Below are 18,031 nucleotides of genomic sequence, written 5' to 3'. Positions count from 1 at the left end.
ATAATTCTTAGCTGCTGAGAAATAAACACCTTATGAAATTCTCTGGCTAAGGGAACTATATTTAATTATGCAAACTCACTGAACAGAAAAGTAGGGAATAAAAAATTCAATAGTTTTAATGCAAAACTGGACCTGTCTCAGGCAAGTTCAATCAAGTCACTGATTCTAGCTTGGTGTAAAGCCAACATTTCTAGGATCCAAAAGACATCTTGTGAAAAGGGCTTTGATTTGTCACCTGATACAAATTCTTGAACCACATTGTTAACCTCAATCAAGCTACATCCTGGGGTTTTCTTTATCCTCTTGCTTCTTATGAGTTTCCTAATATTTGATACACTTTCCCACTTTCCAAGTTCTGCATATATGTTAGCAAGCAAAATATAGTTCCCAGATTCCTCTGGCTCAAGCTCTAAAAGCTTTTCCATTGCAATAACAGCAATCTCCAGATTCTGATGGATCCTACAAAAGCTTAACAAAGAGTTCCATATCCTTGAATCTGGCTTCATAGGCATCTTCAGTATCATGTCAAGAGCTCGATCAAGGCATCCAGAGCGCCCCAGAAGATCAACCAAGCAACCATAGTGCTCAATTTCTGGCACTATATGATAATCCACCCTCATAACATCAAAATATTTCAATCCCTCATTCCATAAACCTGCATGAGAGCATGCTGACAAAACGCCGAGAAAAGTTATCCCATTCGGAACCACTTGTGCTTTCTGCAGTTCTTGAAAGAGTTCAATTGCTTCATAACCTCTTCCGTGATTCGCGAGTCCTCCAATCATGGTACTCCAAGAAATCACATCCTTCTCAACCAACTGATCAAACAAGTGCATTGCTTCATCAATACAACCACACTTGGCATACATTTCCACCAGTGCATTACATATACCAGTCTTCTGCAAAAACCCTTTTTTATCTGAGTACATGTGAATCCATTTCCCAACCTCAAGAGCTCCGAGCTGTGCACATGCTGGCAGAACAGATGTAACACTAATCTCATCAGGTTCAATACCTACCATTTGCATCTCGCGAAATATGTCCAATGCATCGGCGTAACAGTCTATTCTACAATACCCTGTTATCATTGTTGTCCAAGACACAATTGTCCTACAAGGCATTTCATCAAACAATTCCCTTGCACTGTCCATCTGCCCCAATCTAGTGTGGCCAAGTATTAGGCTATTCCAAGATATAGTATCTCGATTAGTCATTTCCTCAAACACTTTGTGTGCATTGCTCAAATCATCACATTTTGTGTACATATCAATCAGTGCGTTCTCTGTTATAGAATGCGATTTGAACCCTAATTTGCAAATTTGCGCGTGGATTTGAAGACCAAGATGATGCCACAAAAGCCCTGAACACGATTTTATCACAAACGGGTACGTGAATCGGTCGGGGAAAATCGGATTTTGACCTGGTTCACGTGAATTTCTCAGCATTTGTTTGAACAGAGTGATTGCTAAGGAATATTGGTGATTACGGGTGTAGGTTCTGATGATTGCGTTGTAGGAGAACACGTTTGGCTCAATGAGTTGTTCGAATAGCAAGGTTGCGTAACCTACGTTGCCGAAGTTATCGCATAAATCCACCATTTTTGTGACCAAAAAGTTGCTTTGTGACAGTGAGAGTTTCACAATGTGCGCATGAATCTTCTTCAATTCCACAATTTTAACGCAGTTTCTCAAGTTAGGAACGAAACGGTTTTCAAGTTCTCTAACGAGAAATTGCCCAGTTCCCATTCCCATCAGTGAATGAAGCATGTGTTACCCTTTTTTCATTGACCTCTTGAAGAAGTGTTATGGGGTTGTGAAAAAACTAGGGTTTCGGTGTGATTTAGTTTTGAACAGAGATCTCATTCATATGTATGCAAAATGTGGCACCTTGGGCTTAGCTTGTTATTTGTTTGATAAAATGCCTGAACGAAAGAAATGTGGTTTCTTTGAAGCTATCATGTACAGTCATCTACAAAATAGTAATGCCAAATGAGTTCACACTATCTATGACTACGAGTTTAGAAGCACCGAGGATTTTGGGCATTCCTCGGAATGGAATGCAGATTCATGGGGAATATGCAAAATCTAATTTTTCTGGGAGGGTAATTGTCGGTAATTCAATAATTTGACATGCATTCCAAGTGTGGCAGGACTAGTGTGGCAGCTATGATGTTTAATGTTATGCCTGTAAAAAATCTAATAACTTGAAATCAAGAGCTGGTGGAGAGGATTTAACACTGTTTAGGGAAATGCAAGAGAAGGGGGAAGTTCTTGATGCATATACATATTCGAGCACGCCAAAGGCATGTAGATGTCTTGGCGCAATGGGAGAAGGAACCCAAATACTAATCAGACAAGGCTTTCTTTACTTGGAGTCAATCAACCATTGCAGGTGTGCTTGTTGATCTGTATGTCAAATATCGGCGCAAAGCTGAAGCTAGCAGGGTGTTCAACCGTATTGAACAAAAGAATGTAACATCTTGGAGGACACTAATTCTTGGTTATGCTCAATATTCAAGAAGACAGTTTCCCAGAAGCCATGAAATTGCTTCAGCAATTGAGAGAGATCAGATATAAAGTGGATGGGTATGCACTCTCGAATTTCGTCAATGTATTTTTGGATTTTTCCCTTAAAGAGCAGGGGAAGCAAATGCATGCTCTGATGCTCATACCATCAAAGTCCCATAGTTTGGATATATCAGTGGCTAATTCAGGTTTGGATATGTACATGAACTGCGGATTAACATATCAGGCAGTCTCACTTTTCAGTGAGATGCCAGCGAGAAATGTCGTTTCATGGACGGTTATGATCGATTACTGGTTATGGAAAACATGGTATTCGGAACAAGGCAGTTGAACTCTTCAATGAAATGCTGAAGAATGGAATAGAACCTGCCAATGTGACTCAATTGGCTATGCTAACAGCTTATAGCAATTCAGGACTCATCAAAGAAGGTCTACAATACATGTCTAGTTTATGCATCAATCAACCACAAGTGAAGCATTTTGCATGCATGGTTGATCTTCTTGGACGTATCTCATTGAGAAAATGGTCATCAAGTCAAATGTTGGTATATGGCAGACAAAATAAGAGTGCATTTCTTATACTTATACACTTTATATTAGACAAAATAAGAGTATGGGTTGATAGGCATTGATTACTAGTTGATATGCTAGTCAATAGACAAAGGATATATTGCTTGTGAGTTGAATTTAATATGTCTATATTGATAGTGTAAGTGTCTTTTACAGTATCAGTCTATCATCTACCATTCATTTGTTAACTACTATTGACTCTCAAACAAAAAAAGTAATACAAATCAATGGTGAATGATATATCGACTGTATAAATTATTTTACACCGACGGTACATAGATTTTAAACTCTTGTGAGTTTTATGGCAATAATACATCAAGTGCTTCATTTAAATGCCTTGGAATTATGTAATCTGGGGGACATGAGGAAATCAAAGAATAATTAGCACTGTGAAGGTGATAAATTAATTAGCATTTCTTTCCATTTAATTGGAATATTAAATATACACAACAATTGGATTACATTCAATTAGATCACACTATAACGTATAGTTAAGAAATGAAATAATTAATTTATTTCAAACTCTGTGATGACTACTCCTCTTAATAAATATTGTTATTAAAATCGAAAATTGAACATCAGCATGTCATCATATAATATCTGAGAATCTTACAAAGTCTTATACTAATGAACGAACTCCTATTTGATTTATCAAAATTGTTTCTTAGTTAAGATTATTTGTAAACTAAGGTTTGACACCTGAATTGGAACAATGAAATTAAAACAAAGAATCGTTTCCATGATGAAAAGTGTCAAATCCTGGTCTCAAATTTAATGTATAAGTAACATTCTTGATCGATATCGCATGTAAAGCTATCAATGAGATGAGTTGTACAAAGTATAGAAAATAATAATGAAAATGCCACGAAGAATTATTACATTGAATTGAAGTACCAGTTTAATAATATCATTCCAAAATAATTTTGGTACATGAAATATCATTGCCTTTTTCTTAGGTGATTTTACAATGTAACAACCGGGGTATATGTGGAAAAATTTGCTCCTTTGCTACACATTTGAGTAGGAATTCTCTTCATTAGCAAGGAGAGAACTACTATTTTTATTCTTAGTTTTAAGGATAAAAATATCATCATAAGTATAAATAAAAGGATATAACTATCATTTTATTTTGTTTTTGCTATACCGGAGAAGAGTTTAGCTCTACAAGTTTATATAAATTACAACCTGATTCTGATTTGAGTTGTGTACATAGAGGCAAGGTGGTTCAGATGAAGCCATTAATAACTATCACAGAAAGCTCACTGAACAAGATTGATAATGTAGTGCAAATTACAATGGCCAATTCACCAAACTATTTAATAAAGAAAACAAAAAACAAATTAAAAGAAGTAAAGGGTGATAAAAAGGAGGTGTGAAAATAATGAATGCTTAGTATAAGATTAAGAAAAGTGAAAAGCACTAAAGCCAAGTGGTCAAAATCCCAAAACAGTGACTTTTTGTTTTCATATCAGAAGAGGGCATTTGGAGAAATAAATGAAAGGTGAGATAATAAATTAATAAAGATTTTATTTGATGGGTGCATGCTCTTATCTCTTTCCAATTCCATTATATATAACCCTCATTTTTTCTTTGCAACTCAACATTTTGTGGTTTCTTTGAGTTCTGACAATGACACTTGTTCCAAATGGTAGCGTTTTTGCATTATTCTATGTTCTACTTGTCACTGGTTCCTTGGTAGTTGCAGATGTTAAGGATGATAAGCATTTGATTCATCCACCTCGTTTGTTTGGACGTCGCATTTTAAACATAGGTGCTGGTTTTGGCGCTGGAGGTGGCATAGGTGTTGGTGGAGGTGCAGGTGGACTTGGTGGCGGAGCCGGCGGTGGGTTTGGTCATGTAGGAGGATTAGGTCATGGTATTGGTGGCGGAGCTGGTGGAGGATCAGGCGGTGGTTTAGGAGGTGGAGGTGGACTTGGCCATGGTGTTGGTGGTAGTGCAGGAGGTGGGCTAGGTCATGGTGTCGGCGGTGGCATTGGCGGAGAGGCATGTGTTGGTGGTGGTGGGTTTGGTGTAGGTGGCGGGGTGGGAGGTGGTGCAGGTGTTGGAGGAGGGTTTGGAGCTGGTAGTGGCGTTGGAGGTGGAATAGGTGGGGGTGGTGGTGGTGGTTATGGATTTGATGTAGGTGGCGGCATTGGAGGTGGTGGTGGTGGTGGTTTTGGATTCGGTGGTGGAGTTGGAGGTGGAGCAGGTGGTGGCCAGTGAGCTATATGGATGTTGATAAAAAAGGTGTTAAAGTGTGATTGAAATTGTTTAATTCCGTTTCTGTTAGTAAAAAACTGTCACTTATTGAGCTTCGAAGGTTGTGACTCTTTTAAGTTCTTTCAAAAGTTATTATATGCTTCATTGCTATTCTTATTATTACTATTATGCATCACCAACAAAAGTTCCACAAACATGTAATACTATGTTCCTCTACTTTTCTGTTAATTTTTATGTAAAAATTAACTATTTTTACTTCTGTAAATTTGTTTGATACCACCAACTATATTTATCATTATTTTTGGTAAGAAACTCTGGTTGTGTCTCCCAATAATATTGCTCATATAAATTAAATCCTTAACATTTTGGTCAGGATTTAACGGTACTTTATACTATTAGACCAATAATATAATATTCAGTAAAATAAAGTGAAACACTCACTTGTGACATGGTATCGCTTATGACATAGAGTGAGACATTGTTTATGACAGATGATCTCCATCTAAGTATAAGTATGAGATATTCAAAGACCAAAATTTGTTACATGTGAGTAACACTTTAAGCATAGGGAAATCTAGTCACAGATCTCCCTTCAGTGGACAAATAGAACTAAACATTATTGAGTTACTAATCACTTGCTAAAACCAACAAAACCAAAGCATCGTAAAAAAAACATCAAATTATTTAAAGAATGTGGCTAGTGATCAACATTTTGCAAGGGGTGTATGATTGATTTTTCTCATATTTTTAATAATAAAGATGTTATTTTATTATATGTAAAAGGATAAAAATTTATTACCATATTATTTTCCTTTGATTTGATAGAGAGTATCTCTGTGTAATTATGCTCTCTCATCTACTACATCTTGCTTTAGTAGTTGATATATGCACCACACATTAGTACCAAATCCTTTTAGTAATAACTAATCTCTTTCGGAATGTGTGATTGTCCTTTTCAACGAGTGTTGTTATTCGGAATCAAACATTTAAACTTTTGGTCATTCTGAACATTGTATGAGTCCTTATACCACTAGACCAACACATTATTTATAGATATTAAGATATATGTAGACACATAAAATATATAATAAACAAAAGACTATATGTAAAAGGTAAATGACTAAAATGTTGTGATTGATATATGAGATTTCTAGCATATGCAAATCATCGACTCTTGAGATTTCCACTCCTCAACTCATTATTTTTGTTTAGTAAAATTATACGCAATCATTCTATATATGTAGAGTCCAGTGATAAAGTAAAACAAAAATGCCTAAGGATTATGAAGAAAAAACCCAATGTCTATTTATTGAGGGAAGAAGGGAAACATAACTAGATGATGAAGATTACAATTACTTGAAAGCTTATATGTTAGGAACTTAAAGTTAAAAGCTGGTTGGATGATAATTGTTTAGAAAGAATAACTTATATAAGTTGTATAATATGTACAAAATAACACAAATTCTTAACTTAGGGGTTCATAAACTATTTTAAGCAAAGTTATTAGCTCATAGCATATTGAAATAACCAAATATAATCTTTATGATGCGAGTTACCCATCTTCACATATATAATACTCTAGTGTTTTATTGATTCACACCCCTTTAACAAAATCAATTAATCAAAAGAAGGATGATCTCACCAATCTATTGTGCTTCACTATGTTAATTAAGCTTTGTTTATTTTCTAAGTATATTTCGTTGAATAAATTAAATAGTGAAACAAAACAAAATATTATGGTCTCGAGGAATATTCTCCTACCTTATAAGTGAAAATTTATTTTTCAGAGTATGATCACATATAAGTATGAGGACTACTCCATTAATGTTTTTTTTTCTACATACACATATTTATGTAGATCGAACTTAATATCTTATACTTAAGATATTTAGTATCTACTAATTAAATCAACACGTAATGTAAAACGTGGAGGCCATGACACCACCTTATATTATCCGAATAGAAATCTTCTAAATTCTTTCATTCTCCTTAAAAAAAATTTGGTTTCCCTCATTTATCCTCGCACCGGAGGCAATCTTGTCCGAGCCGAGAATATCCACAGGTATGTGGGACTAACTCTCCCAGCGGCTATTTTTTTATCTACAAGACTCGAACCCGAGATCTTACTTAAGGGGAATCAAACATATACCACTTGAATCAACATGGTGCCGAAATATTAAATTGATCACCTTTATCAATTAAATGCTTCATCACTTAGAAATTGACAATAGATATGGACTCTTCCACTTATATACAGGGGTAGTTACATGAATGCATCCATGGATTATGTGGATATATGTGTTGTTAATCTTTTTGTTCATGATGTTTAATAGTAAGAATTGATCATGTGTGAGGACCATGATCTATTTGTGTTGGAAAATCAAATATATATTTTCCACATATGATTAGATGGCAAGAAATATTTGTCGATTTAATGTTGACACTAATCTTATTAATAGTCCGAAAATATTCTCTCCACTTTTTAGAAAAAAACTGTATACATCTACCATAAATCCTACTAGGTGAAAGTCTCGTGCATTATATCATCAAACTGATTTTATTAATAGATTCAATTAAGATTTGTGATTTTATTCAACTTTTGTTTATATTTCGTCACTTGTGAGGGTCCTGCTAGATATTGTTGTAGGGTTTTCACCCAAACCAACCTTAGATTAAGGAAAGAGAGAACAACACAATTTGTAACAGGTAAAATACAGTTAAAGGTCTAGGTAACAGTAATGAGAAAACATAGCTTCCATATGTTGAATTGAAAAAATGTCAACTTTTCATCAATATAAAAATCATAGCATCTGAAGGCAATTTCATCTAAAAGTCTTGGGATGATTAATATGATTTCTAAACTAGTAACCTGTTTTCTCACATAAATTTCCAACAACATTGGCTATAAAATGACTGCGATTTAAAAGCGGTTATCAACCTTGGCGCTTCGGTTGCTCCAACGGTAGAAAAGATTTTACCCATTGTTTCCACTGAGCATCCTCTTGTTGCTCAACCCAAGACAAGAAACAGCTATCCATCAAGCAGAAGAAATTGACATATAGGAGCTGATACCTTACGGGTATGAACCGAAAATTCGCAACTTGCACAATTGGCCATATGCCGCCTTCCAAAACAAGGGCAGGGAGAAAATCTCTCTTCACATCTTCTTTTATTTGTGGAACACTCTTTCCGGTAGAAAATCCCATGTAAGTAAAAAACACAAGTAGATCGAGTGGCCCAAAGATTAATCCATCAATGGCAACTTTGGAAGCAACAAAACGGAAGGAATCGGGCTTAAGCAGAAGCTTGAATCTTATAAATCGGTCCAAGTATTCATACCTACAATAATTAACAGAGGAATTGATAAGCTTATTACAAAATAGATAGCACTTGCAACCACCACCCTTACCCCATAATAAAGAAAACAAAATAAATTTTAAAACCAAACCAAAAAACAAGCACATGATCAGGCACTCAAAAACATACACACAAAGATCGAAGCCCCCTTTAGGCCCTGATTAGATGAGAAGATCACACCACCAAGTTTTCTGCTGGAAACAACTAGCCATCATAATTTTGCATGCAACTAAGGCTATCATATGCGAGTTATCTAACACATTGCAGCTAAGGACATCAATCATCATATATGGATTTATCTAATGCGTTGCAGCTAAAGGCTATCGTATGTGAATTTATCTAACTTCTACTAGTGTGACCATTAAAATATTAACGAAAATAAAAAGCCAAATTACACACACCCCGATTTTTACTCAAATGAGTGAAGTGACACACAACAATCCTCCCATTTTTGCACCTAAGCATACCCCCTTTAATTATTCTAATTATATACCCTTCCATTACTGGTCCGTTAAAATTACACTCACCCCGATGTCATGCAATTGGTAACAGATGCACCACTATAACATACAGTCAATACACAAGCAGGCAGTGTAGTTTAAGAAAGTAGTGCTGTTTAGTATTTACCAGAAATGGCCAACTGGACCAACAAACCCTAACCCAAACAAGCTCGTCGTAGCCACCCGTTTCCAGTTGATCTTGAATTCTTTATCGACATCCTGAAAGAGATTGCCATTAACCAAGATAAATAAGCTAAATTACCGGGTCTGCGTACTCAGATTAAAACATCACATTCACACAATATACCATATGCTATGATGCACGGGTACTCTGAAAATCATAAGTAGTTTATAATATCACTCAAATACAATTCATCAATACGAATTACCCGGCTTTTGTTTCTAATATATTTGTTTTGCTAAATGAAAGCAAACTACTAGTTTACTTCCTTTATATCATGTTCCTTCTCTATATACTTTGGCTTACTTGAAATACTTCATATAATTTTGTTGGAACTTTGTAGTTAAAACATCATATAAATTGTATTATCTTATGATTTAATAATCTCTTTATATTTTTATATCTCTATTCTCTGCTTAATAATATATACCATGTCTGCACCCCGTAATCACACCCAAGATTTTACATATTTTACCAGAACCAATACCGCAATACTTCCACTTGCACCAATAATCATACTATTTAGACCATATGCATACTAAAATTTCTAGAGGTAACAATATTTATGAGTTGGTACTACATTAACTAATGTCATAGGAAAAAAGAACAAAGTTTGAACAAATGAACAATTTTATTTCAATCTTCACAGCAATGTTAACAATATCAAGCTAGACACAAGTTAAACACTATAATTTAGGCCACAAACATAACCAACATTCAATCACACACAAAAAAACATAACTATCAATTAACCCAAAAAAAATTAAACATATGAAATAAACAAACATACCCATTTGGCTAAAGATTGAAGAAAAGCACAACATATTAAATTGGAATGAATAATACCTTGAAATTGGAATTGGTTTTGTTGGGTATGGAGTAAGTAACAGCTTGAGCAGCAACATCACCAAAACCCCATATAACACCAGAACTAATAACCTGTGTCTTAACAGGATGAAAAGCTAAACACTTTTGGTACCATTTCCACAATCTCAACATACCCTTTATCCTATAATCAAAAAACACTTCCAAATAATCACAACAACAAATAAATTTGACTATTTCAGCTTATGTTCTTCACTACAACTGGGTATTTCCGAAACAAAAAAAATCAAAGAGAATGAATGAGTACAAATTTGATTACTGTAGTTTCAAACACATTTCATGAAAAAGGGATTAGCTTTGGTAAAAATAGCAGAAAATAAAATAGGGTGGGTTTGTTCTTGCGATGCCGCTGGTAAATACTGAGACAAATGGTTATACACGAAAGAGAAGGGTAAACGTGTCATTCCATCGATCATGCGTGGCTTTGGGTTCTTCTAGGGCTTCAAGGCCCATCATAGTGGGTGCGTTTTGCACTTTGAATACCCAATAATATGATTATATTAAAGTTCCTTTACATACTCCTCATTTATAATCTTTTTAGGTTTGAAAATGATTTTTTTTTGTACTATCAATAGTAATTTTTTATTTATGAATAAAGAATTACTTTTTTTCAGAATTCGTGGTTGTTCATCCAATAAGTATCGCTTCTAAAAATTGAATTTTTGATTTTTTGATCATCTTTATAATTTAATGAGGTCTTATACCACTCGACCAACGTAGTTAGTTTGAAATTGATTCTTTAACAAACAAAAAAAAGTGTAAATTGTTACTTAATTTTTAAGCCTAATCCATTTTTCCTTTTCTAATAGTGATATTAACTTTCCATAGGAATGTATCAAATTAGCCTCACATACTTATAAATATTCCTCGAACATAATTGTCTCTAGTTAATTGTGATTTTATGGAAAAGATTCAATCTCAAATAGCAATGAGATTGATGGAAAATAGAAACAAAATCAAAGTTAATATTGATATTTTATTGATAAATATTTTTCAAATGCATTAATACTTTTATTATATTTAACTTTTCATTCATATTTAATTTTTAATTTCAGTACTTTTATAAAGTTTGACATAAAAATTAGAGATTCTAAGTTGAAAAAAATATTAAACTACCAAATAACTTATAATTAAAGGATTTAATATGTATATACAGACGGTGTAAATATTTTTTACACTGTCAATAAATTATTTACCATTGATTTGTAATCATCATTGTCATTGACTCTTAGACAAAAATAATACAAATCAAACAATGTAAAAAACTTTACACTCATAATTAAAATGAACTTTTCTATCACACAAACATAAATAATTAAAATCGTAGGGGGCAAGTCTAAACAAACAATTCACCCTCTCTTCTTTTCTATGCGGTAAAAGTTAAAACTTCAAGTTAAAACCCTAACCTACCCTTCAATTTCATTCTCCCCCAAAATAATTTCTTTCCAATTCCAGGTTTTCTTCTTTCATAAGATTCAATCATTTTATTATTATTATTTTTCCGAATTAATCAGTGTTCGATTTTGATTTCTTTTCATATTGCTGTTTCTGGATCGTAGGCGAAACTATTATCATAACGTTCGAGTTCGTTAGATCCATAATCTTGTTTCATTAGAAAAGAGTTTAACAGAAAAAATGAAGAAAACCGAGCGAATTGCCAATTTGGCTTTAGCAGGTAATTTCTCAATCTTTTGCATCACTTGATACTCGTAACTGTAAATTATTACTACAAGATCCATAATGAGATTTAAGCCATTCGAAAAAACGGACTCTTCAAAATAGTGACCCTGTTAATGTATGTATTATTGGACAATATTGAACGCTCTTAATTTTATTTACAAAATTTGATAGTTTTTACACAGTTATATTTAGAAATGGCACCATAATTAGATGCATTTAATCATGTTTACATTGACTCACTCTAACTTTAAAATATTATTTGGCTCTTTGATTTATGCTCTTATGTTAATCTTTATATTGTTTTATATCTTGTATGATGGATTTTAAAATTTGTTGTATCTCATGTTAATGCTGTGCTTCTAGAGTACAATGCAGTTGCTATATTTTCAAATTTTAGATTAAAATAAAGTTCTGAAATGGCAGTGTGATTCTAAGGATTTAATAAGATCTTGAATTTTGATGATTATATTTTTTGCTAATGTCAATTATAATCAGTGAGAGGGGGAAGTAGGCTCTGTTCCTAGGTCACTCGATATTAATGGCATTATATTTGTCGTCGCAGGTTTAACCTTAGCACCGCTTGTTGTGAAAGTAGATCCAAATGTAAATGTTACTTTGACAGCTTGCCTGGCTGTGTTCGTGGGCTGTTACCGTTCCGTCAAACCAACCCCACCAACTGTAACTAGTAACTTTTATGCTCATTCATTTCGTCACATTGGCCTTTTCATTGACCAATACTGATTTCTCTGAATCATGTTGCACATATAATTATGCAGGAGACTATGTCCACTGAGCATGCCATGCGTTTTCCCTTTGTTGGGAGTGCAATGTTGTTATCACTTTTCTTGCTCTTCAAGTTTCTGTCTAAGGACTTAGTGAACACTGTATTGACAGCCTACTTCTTTGTACTCGGGATTGTTGCACTTTCGTATGTTATTTTCTGTGTCCAAAGTACTTGATATGTAAACAGATTTGTTTGGACGTATTTGCTATTTTATCATACATTTGTTCTTCCACTGTCTGCAGGGCAACATTGTTACCATCAATCAAACGTTTTCTGCCAAATCAGTGGAACGAGAACCCCATAGTCTGGCGTTTTCCATATTTCCGTTGTATGTGATGTGCTTCCTCCTCACTTTTCATTACCGTTGCTGGCGTTGACTAATTTTTCTTTGAACCATGGCATCAAAAGTTATCTACTTCTACCTGTCAATTAAGTAGTCAGCGATGACAGTCTTTGGCTAGTATAATTTATTACTAGTGGTAACTGGTACTGGTTTTGTGATGTACCCAGTAAAATATCAAAATGTTATCTTTATTTATTGCATGTAGACACTGCATTTATTGAAAATGCATAATTGCATATTAAGTAAAATACATGTATGTTTAAACCCATGTTTAACTAATATTAATTAGTATTCTAGAGTTGCAAATGGTGTACTTGTGCCAACACGTCCCATTTTCCACAGCGCATTTATGCTAGATATGTTGTGTACACACACACACATCTCCGTCTTATGAGTTTGAACTCAATTTTGTCCTTACCTGACATTCCACTTTTTCCTACCCAGAACTGAATGATCTGGTGCTTTCACATCTTAGCAGTTCTAGCTATTTTGTTTCAAAACTTAATCTTGTGAGTCATGAATAGTGTGAATGGAAGCGTTACTTTTATTCTCTTCCTCCATATGCATGAGAGGTTGATTGATTATTTATAAAATGCAAACAGAGTCAGTTTATTTTTTGAATTCACATTCCATTTCACAAAAGCTAATTCTCATTGGATTTATTGTTTTCCTTTTTAATGCTAGTTGTACAATGTAATATCTTTTAAGTTCATGTTGCTTTTGTTACACAAATGTTGAACTGTTGTTTAGAGAAGGGATTAGAAATTTAACCAAGTGGAGAACACAGAACAATGCTAAATACATTGTGACCTGATGAATCCCACATGGCCTCTCATAAAAATTGGAAAAGGTAGCTAGAAACATTTTCTGTTTTGCTTTAAAACGGCTGGTAAAATGGTTTTCTAGTTGGTTGTTCTGGCCACACTGATTGTTTGGTTTGAATTAACTTTTAAGTTCTACAAGACTAGTATCTATGTTTCTTTCATTATACTAAATTTATTATCATGATGTGACTATCCTTTAATGTTGATGTGTTCATGTTGCTTTCCCACTTTTAGATGTTTACGTTACATCTAGTTGACATTATCGTGCTTCTATCATGCAAAATTATATGTTTTCTTGCACCTTTCTTATGCAGCCGTGGAGATTGAGTTTACAAAGTCCCAGATCGTCGCATCAATTCCTGGGACTTTTTTCTGTGTCTGGTATGCTTTGTCGAAGCATTGGCTGGCGAATAATATATTGGGTCTTGCTTTCTGTATTCAGGTCTGGGCTTAGCATGTTTATATTTGTATATATCTATGTATATGTATTCTACTTCCATAGTTTGAAACAATACCTTTTAAACCTAAGCCTCCTCCTTAAAAGATAGGCTTGAAAAATGAAATTATAGCATTTACAATTATGCTACGAATTTTCAAGAAAAAATGTGAATCATTTTTTATTAGCAGACAGTAATTAATATCTGTGACTCCTTTGATATTTTGCAGGGAATTGAAATGCTTTCGCTTGGGTCTTTCAAGACTGGTGCTATTCTCTTGGTAGGCATCTTTTTTCTTTAATTTTTTTTGTAAGATTCTTAACACATTGTTTTCAACAATCTTTTGACTTTAACTAAACAATGCCCTCCACTTGTCCCATTCTGGCATTCATTTAAGAAAATTAAGACAGACATTTTCAATTTTTTATATTTAAATAAATCAGCTTGTTATTATACAATAAATGATACTTTATTCCCTGAAGATATTATTAGTCCTTAGTGTCCAAAAGTATTTGCTTTTTATTGTATCGTTCATCTTTTTTTAATATGATATTTGACTCTTATATTTTTTTTATTTTGCAGGTTGGTCTATTTGTGTATGACATTTTCTGGGTTTTTTTCACTCCTGTGATGGTTAGCGTTGCAAAATCATTTGATGCTCCAATAAAGGTTAAAATCTTAGCTAAATTAAATGGAAATATCTGTTTTCCCCCCATCTTGTGATTTTTAATAGTGTTATTGCTGTGGCAATATCAGATAAAAAATTTACTAAATTTCTTCCTAATATTATCGTTCTAATTGTTTTGCAGCTTTTGTTCCCCACATCTGATTCTGCAAGGCCGTTTTCAATGCTTGGACTTGGCGATATTGTTATCCCTGGTAGGATGATTCTTAGTTGATGTAGTAATTTTTTTCTTTTTCGAATCGAATCATATAGTTCTTACTATATGTTTGTATCACATCCCTGTTAAGCTTGTTTGGAAGTTATAGAGAGAGCAGGATAGAAAAAAGGGAGGGTAGATGGTAATTTTAAACTCTTATTATGATATAATCCTCCATCATCTAGAACTTCAAAGGTCTTCTAGTGTTAGTCAAGAGGCATTGTTTTGTGACCATTTTTTTTCTTTGTGAGTAACTGCTTTGTTAAGTTTATTTTGTTGAGTTTGCTTGACTGCTGGATGATAACATGAGTTAAAGTGGGCTTTTGAAATAATTTTTCTATTTATAATCATAAATATTATTTTCTTTGTGGTTAAAAGATAAATATTAATTTTAAGTGGCCAGGCAGGCTAAGATCCACTTCCTCACTTTGTGAAGCTTTTTTTATATGATTTCAGTGTTTCAGACCTTCAATATGTACCGGGAAAGAGTAATGTTCTTTTTGAAATATGAAATGTTTAGGCATGGCGTCAAGTTATGTATGGGATCCGTTCATATAAGTGAAAGTATAAAAAACTTTTCTATTTCTTGGTTGTTATTTATTTTCACTACATATTTCTTTCCCTTCAGGTATTTTTGTAGCATTGGCTTTGAGGTTTGATGTCTCTAGAGGAAAGCAGCCCCAGTATTTCAAGAGTGCATATTTGGGATACACTTTTGGCTTGGTCCTCACAATTGTTGTGATGAACTGGTTTCAGGCTGCACAGGTAACTGATATGTGGTTTCATTTACTTTTATCTATATTTATTTTTGGCTTTTATGTTCTGAGTTGTATGATAATTGCAGGGCAAATTTTCTACTAAATGAACATATGATGGATTTTTTGAGGTCATTCCACTCTATTAACATTTTCCTACTTTTTATTGTACTCCTTTTTTTATCAGCCTGCTCTGTTGTATATTGTACCTGCTGTAATTGGATTTTTAGCTGCCCATTGCCTATGGAATGGTGATGTCAAACAGGTTTGTGTCTATGCTTATTTTTCCATTTTTCTGTTCTTGTGTCAATGTTACTCATCTCTTTTTATGCATCTCATTTGTTTTCAAATCGTTAGTTTTTACTGGAGTAGTATAATGTGTTATGTTTTTTATTATAACCATGTATAACTAGAAGAGTGTAAATTTGATTTATCGAACGGTCCAATGTATGAGACTCCCACTTAGTGGAGTTTATGGAGGGTAAATGCATGCAGCCTTACCCTCACAAGTGGAGAGACTATTTCTCGGATTTGAATCCCTGATGTCCATCAATAAATAATGAAGTGCCACATCATTAATCATATTGCTGTGGAAGCTTTTCAAACTCTTTCTAAAGTAATAGATGACTAGTAGTGCAATACAATTAGTCATTGACTTTAGGCCAAAATTTAATCTTATAATAAACATGACCGTTTGCATCACTAGCAAGAATTCATTTCTAATTTCTAAGCATACTTTAAAATGTACTAACTAGAGGAAACAGAAGATACATAGATATAGATGAGCTTCTATTGTGTTGATTACTATTTTCTTAAGGCTGTTTTTTTATATATGATTTGCTAACAAGTAACAACCTCTTACTTTCTATGAAAACAGTTGTTGGAGTTCGATGAGTCAAAGACTGCCAATTCATCTGAAGAGGTTGATGCCAAATCTAACAAAAAGGTAGAATAAAGTGTAGGATTTCTGGGTCATAGCACAAATACTGTTACATTCTGGGAACACCATCAAATTACTTTTAAATCTTACTAATTCAGCCGCACACATTTGTAACATATTCGTGGTTTAAAGACGTGGGAGTAAAAAGAAATTTTAGTCTTTTTTTTTCTTCCAATTAGCATTTTGCTTTCACTGGCAGTATAAATGGTTACGCTCTTCAAAATGGGATCCTTGCTGGGTTTGTGCACATTGTTTTTATACAATATCTGGGTTAAAACATGTCATCTTATATTTTTTAATTTTTATCATCTCTACCAAACCTACTCATAAAATGCTTATTACATCAAAAAATATGATGATATAATATTATTTCAATTTTAAAAATATTGAATAATTTCATAACTAAAATGTAATAATTAATAATATACAACAAATTTGAAATAGAATAAAAAAAGGGTAGATATTTTTTATGATAATTAAGGTTTGATGTAATAAAAAAAAACTATACAAGTAAAATTTGATTGCATAGTTAAAAAGTTACCCCCATATATGGGACCTCAACATGCACTACATATTTAATTAATATTTAGCTATATAATCTCATACTTTCGATTTAATTGTGTACTTCAGATTAGATTTCAAATAATCTCATTCTTTCTATTTAATTATCATATTTTTGAGAAAAATGAATTTATTTTTTGTGTCTTATTATATTTTATTAATTGTCTTTACATAGAACATAAGGTGACAACGTTGAGGACAAACACATGTAGTGTTTTCTTATTCTCAAATTCACAATATTTATGGGTATCCGTATGAGTACTGGGATTTGCAGGTACCTAACGTGTTTTTTATTTTAATTATATATTTATGTAATTTGTAAAATAATAATAAAATATATGATATATAATATTAAAAAATAATAAAAATATAAAAATTTAATTAAAAATTAAATATATAAACTCGTGGGGACCACAAAGCATATATTATAAAACTCGTTCTTACTCCTAAGTTATTTTTACATGTATTTTTACAGGTACACGTGGATAAGAGGGAGCAGATCTTGCAAGATGTATTCCGCTAATATATATTTGATACTTTTAGGATTAATAAAAATAGTAATATTATATTATCATACTAAATTCTTTT

At 33.2% G+C, this 18,031-nt stretch overlaps 4 protein-coding genes across 4 annotated transcripts; 2 read left to right on the top strand and 2 right to left on the bottom strand.

Annotated features, from left to right (window-relative positions):
• On the bottom strand, positions 46 to 2,844 carry LOC109327070 (pentatricopeptide repeat-containing protein At2g20540). Its single transcript, XM_019560070.1, has one exon. The coding sequence runs from the start codon at positions 1,764 to 1,766 to the stop codon at positions 138 to 140; it is 1,629 nt and encodes a 542-aa protein (XP_019415615.1). The 5' UTR covers positions 1,767 to 2,844; the 3' UTR covers positions 46 to 137.
• Positions 4,697 to 5,574, top strand: LOC109326285 (glycine-rich cell wall structural protein-like). Its single transcript, XM_019558988.1, has one exon. It carries the CDS (start codon positions 4,725 to 4,727, stop codon positions 5,316 to 5,318), a length of 594 nt encoding a protein of 197 aa, XP_019414533.1. The 5' UTR covers positions 4,697 to 4,724; the 3' UTR covers positions 5,319 to 5,574.
• LOC109326155 (protein Mpv17-like) lies at positions 8,046 to 10,599 on the bottom strand. Its single transcript, XM_019558832.1, has 3 exons — positions 10,200 to 10,599; positions 9,300 to 9,391; positions 8,046 to 8,654 (listed from the first exon to the last, which is right to left on the bottom strand). Exons 1-3 carry the CDS (start codon positions 10,350 to 10,352, stop codon positions 8,249 to 8,251), a joined length of 651 nt encoding a protein of 216 aa, XP_019414377.1. The 5' UTR covers positions 10,353 to 10,599; the 3' UTR covers positions 8,046 to 8,248.
• Positions 11,578 to 17,049, top strand: LOC109327215 (signal peptide peptidase-like). Its single transcript, XM_019560287.1, has 12 exons — positions 11,578 to 11,693; positions 11,798 to 11,913; positions 12,481 to 12,596; positions 12,695 to 12,846; positions 12,945 to 13,030; positions 14,184 to 14,311; positions 14,536 to 14,586; positions 14,889 to 14,975; positions 15,116 to 15,185; positions 15,816 to 15,952; positions 16,130 to 16,207; positions 16,820 to 17,049. The coding sequence occupies exons 2-12, from the start codon at positions 11,874 to 11,876 to the stop codon at positions 16,895 to 16,897; spliced, it is 1,023 nt and encodes a 340-aa protein (XP_019415832.1). The 5' UTR covers positions 11,578 to 11,693; positions 11,798 to 11,873; the 3' UTR covers positions 16,898 to 17,049.

Source organism: Lupinus angustifolius, chromosome LG14, assembly GCF_001865875.1.
Source record: "Lupinus angustifolius cultivar Tanjil chromosome LG14, LupAngTanjil_v1.0, whole genome shotgun sequence".
NCBI classification, from domain to species: Eukaryota; Viridiplantae; Streptophyta; class Magnoliopsida; order Fabales; family Fabaceae; genus Lupinus; species Lupinus angustifolius.
This window is presented reverse-complemented; position numbering and strand designations above follow the sequence as displayed.

Bases quoted from the DNA above. Each gene is read 5' to 3' on its own strand.
- LOC109326285 (XM_019558988.1), top strand. From the start codon at position 4,725: ATGACACTTGTTCCAAATGGTAGCGTTTTTGCATTATTCTATGTTCTA.
- LOC109327070 (XM_019560070.1), bottom strand. From the start codon at position 1,766: ATGCTTCATTCACTGATGGGAATGGGAACTGGGCAATTTCTCGTTAGA.
- LOC109327215 (XM_019560287.1), top strand. From the start codon at position 11,874: ATGAAGAAAACCGAGCGAATTGCCAATTTGGCTTTAGCAG. The intron at 12,847-12,944 runs GTATGTTATTTT...CACTGTCTGCAG, and splicing joins CTCGGGATTGTTGCACTTTC to GGCAACATTGTTACCATCAA. The intron at 14,312-14,535 runs GTCTGGGCTTAG...GATATTTTGCAG, and splicing joins GTCTTGCTTTCTGTATTCAG to GGAATTGAAATGCTTTCGCT.
- LOC109326155 (XM_019558832.1), bottom strand. From the start codon at position 10,352: ATGTTGAGATTGTGGAAATGGTACCAAAAGTGTTTAGCTTTTCATCCT. The intron at 9,392-10,199 runs GTATTATTCATT...AATCTCTTTCAG, and splicing joins AAACCAATTCCAATTTCAAG to GATGTCGATAAAGAATTCAA. The intron at 8,655-9,299 runs GTAAATACTAAA...TAATTATTGTAG, and splicing joins GGTCCAGTTGGCCATTTCTG to GTATGAATACTTGGACCGAT.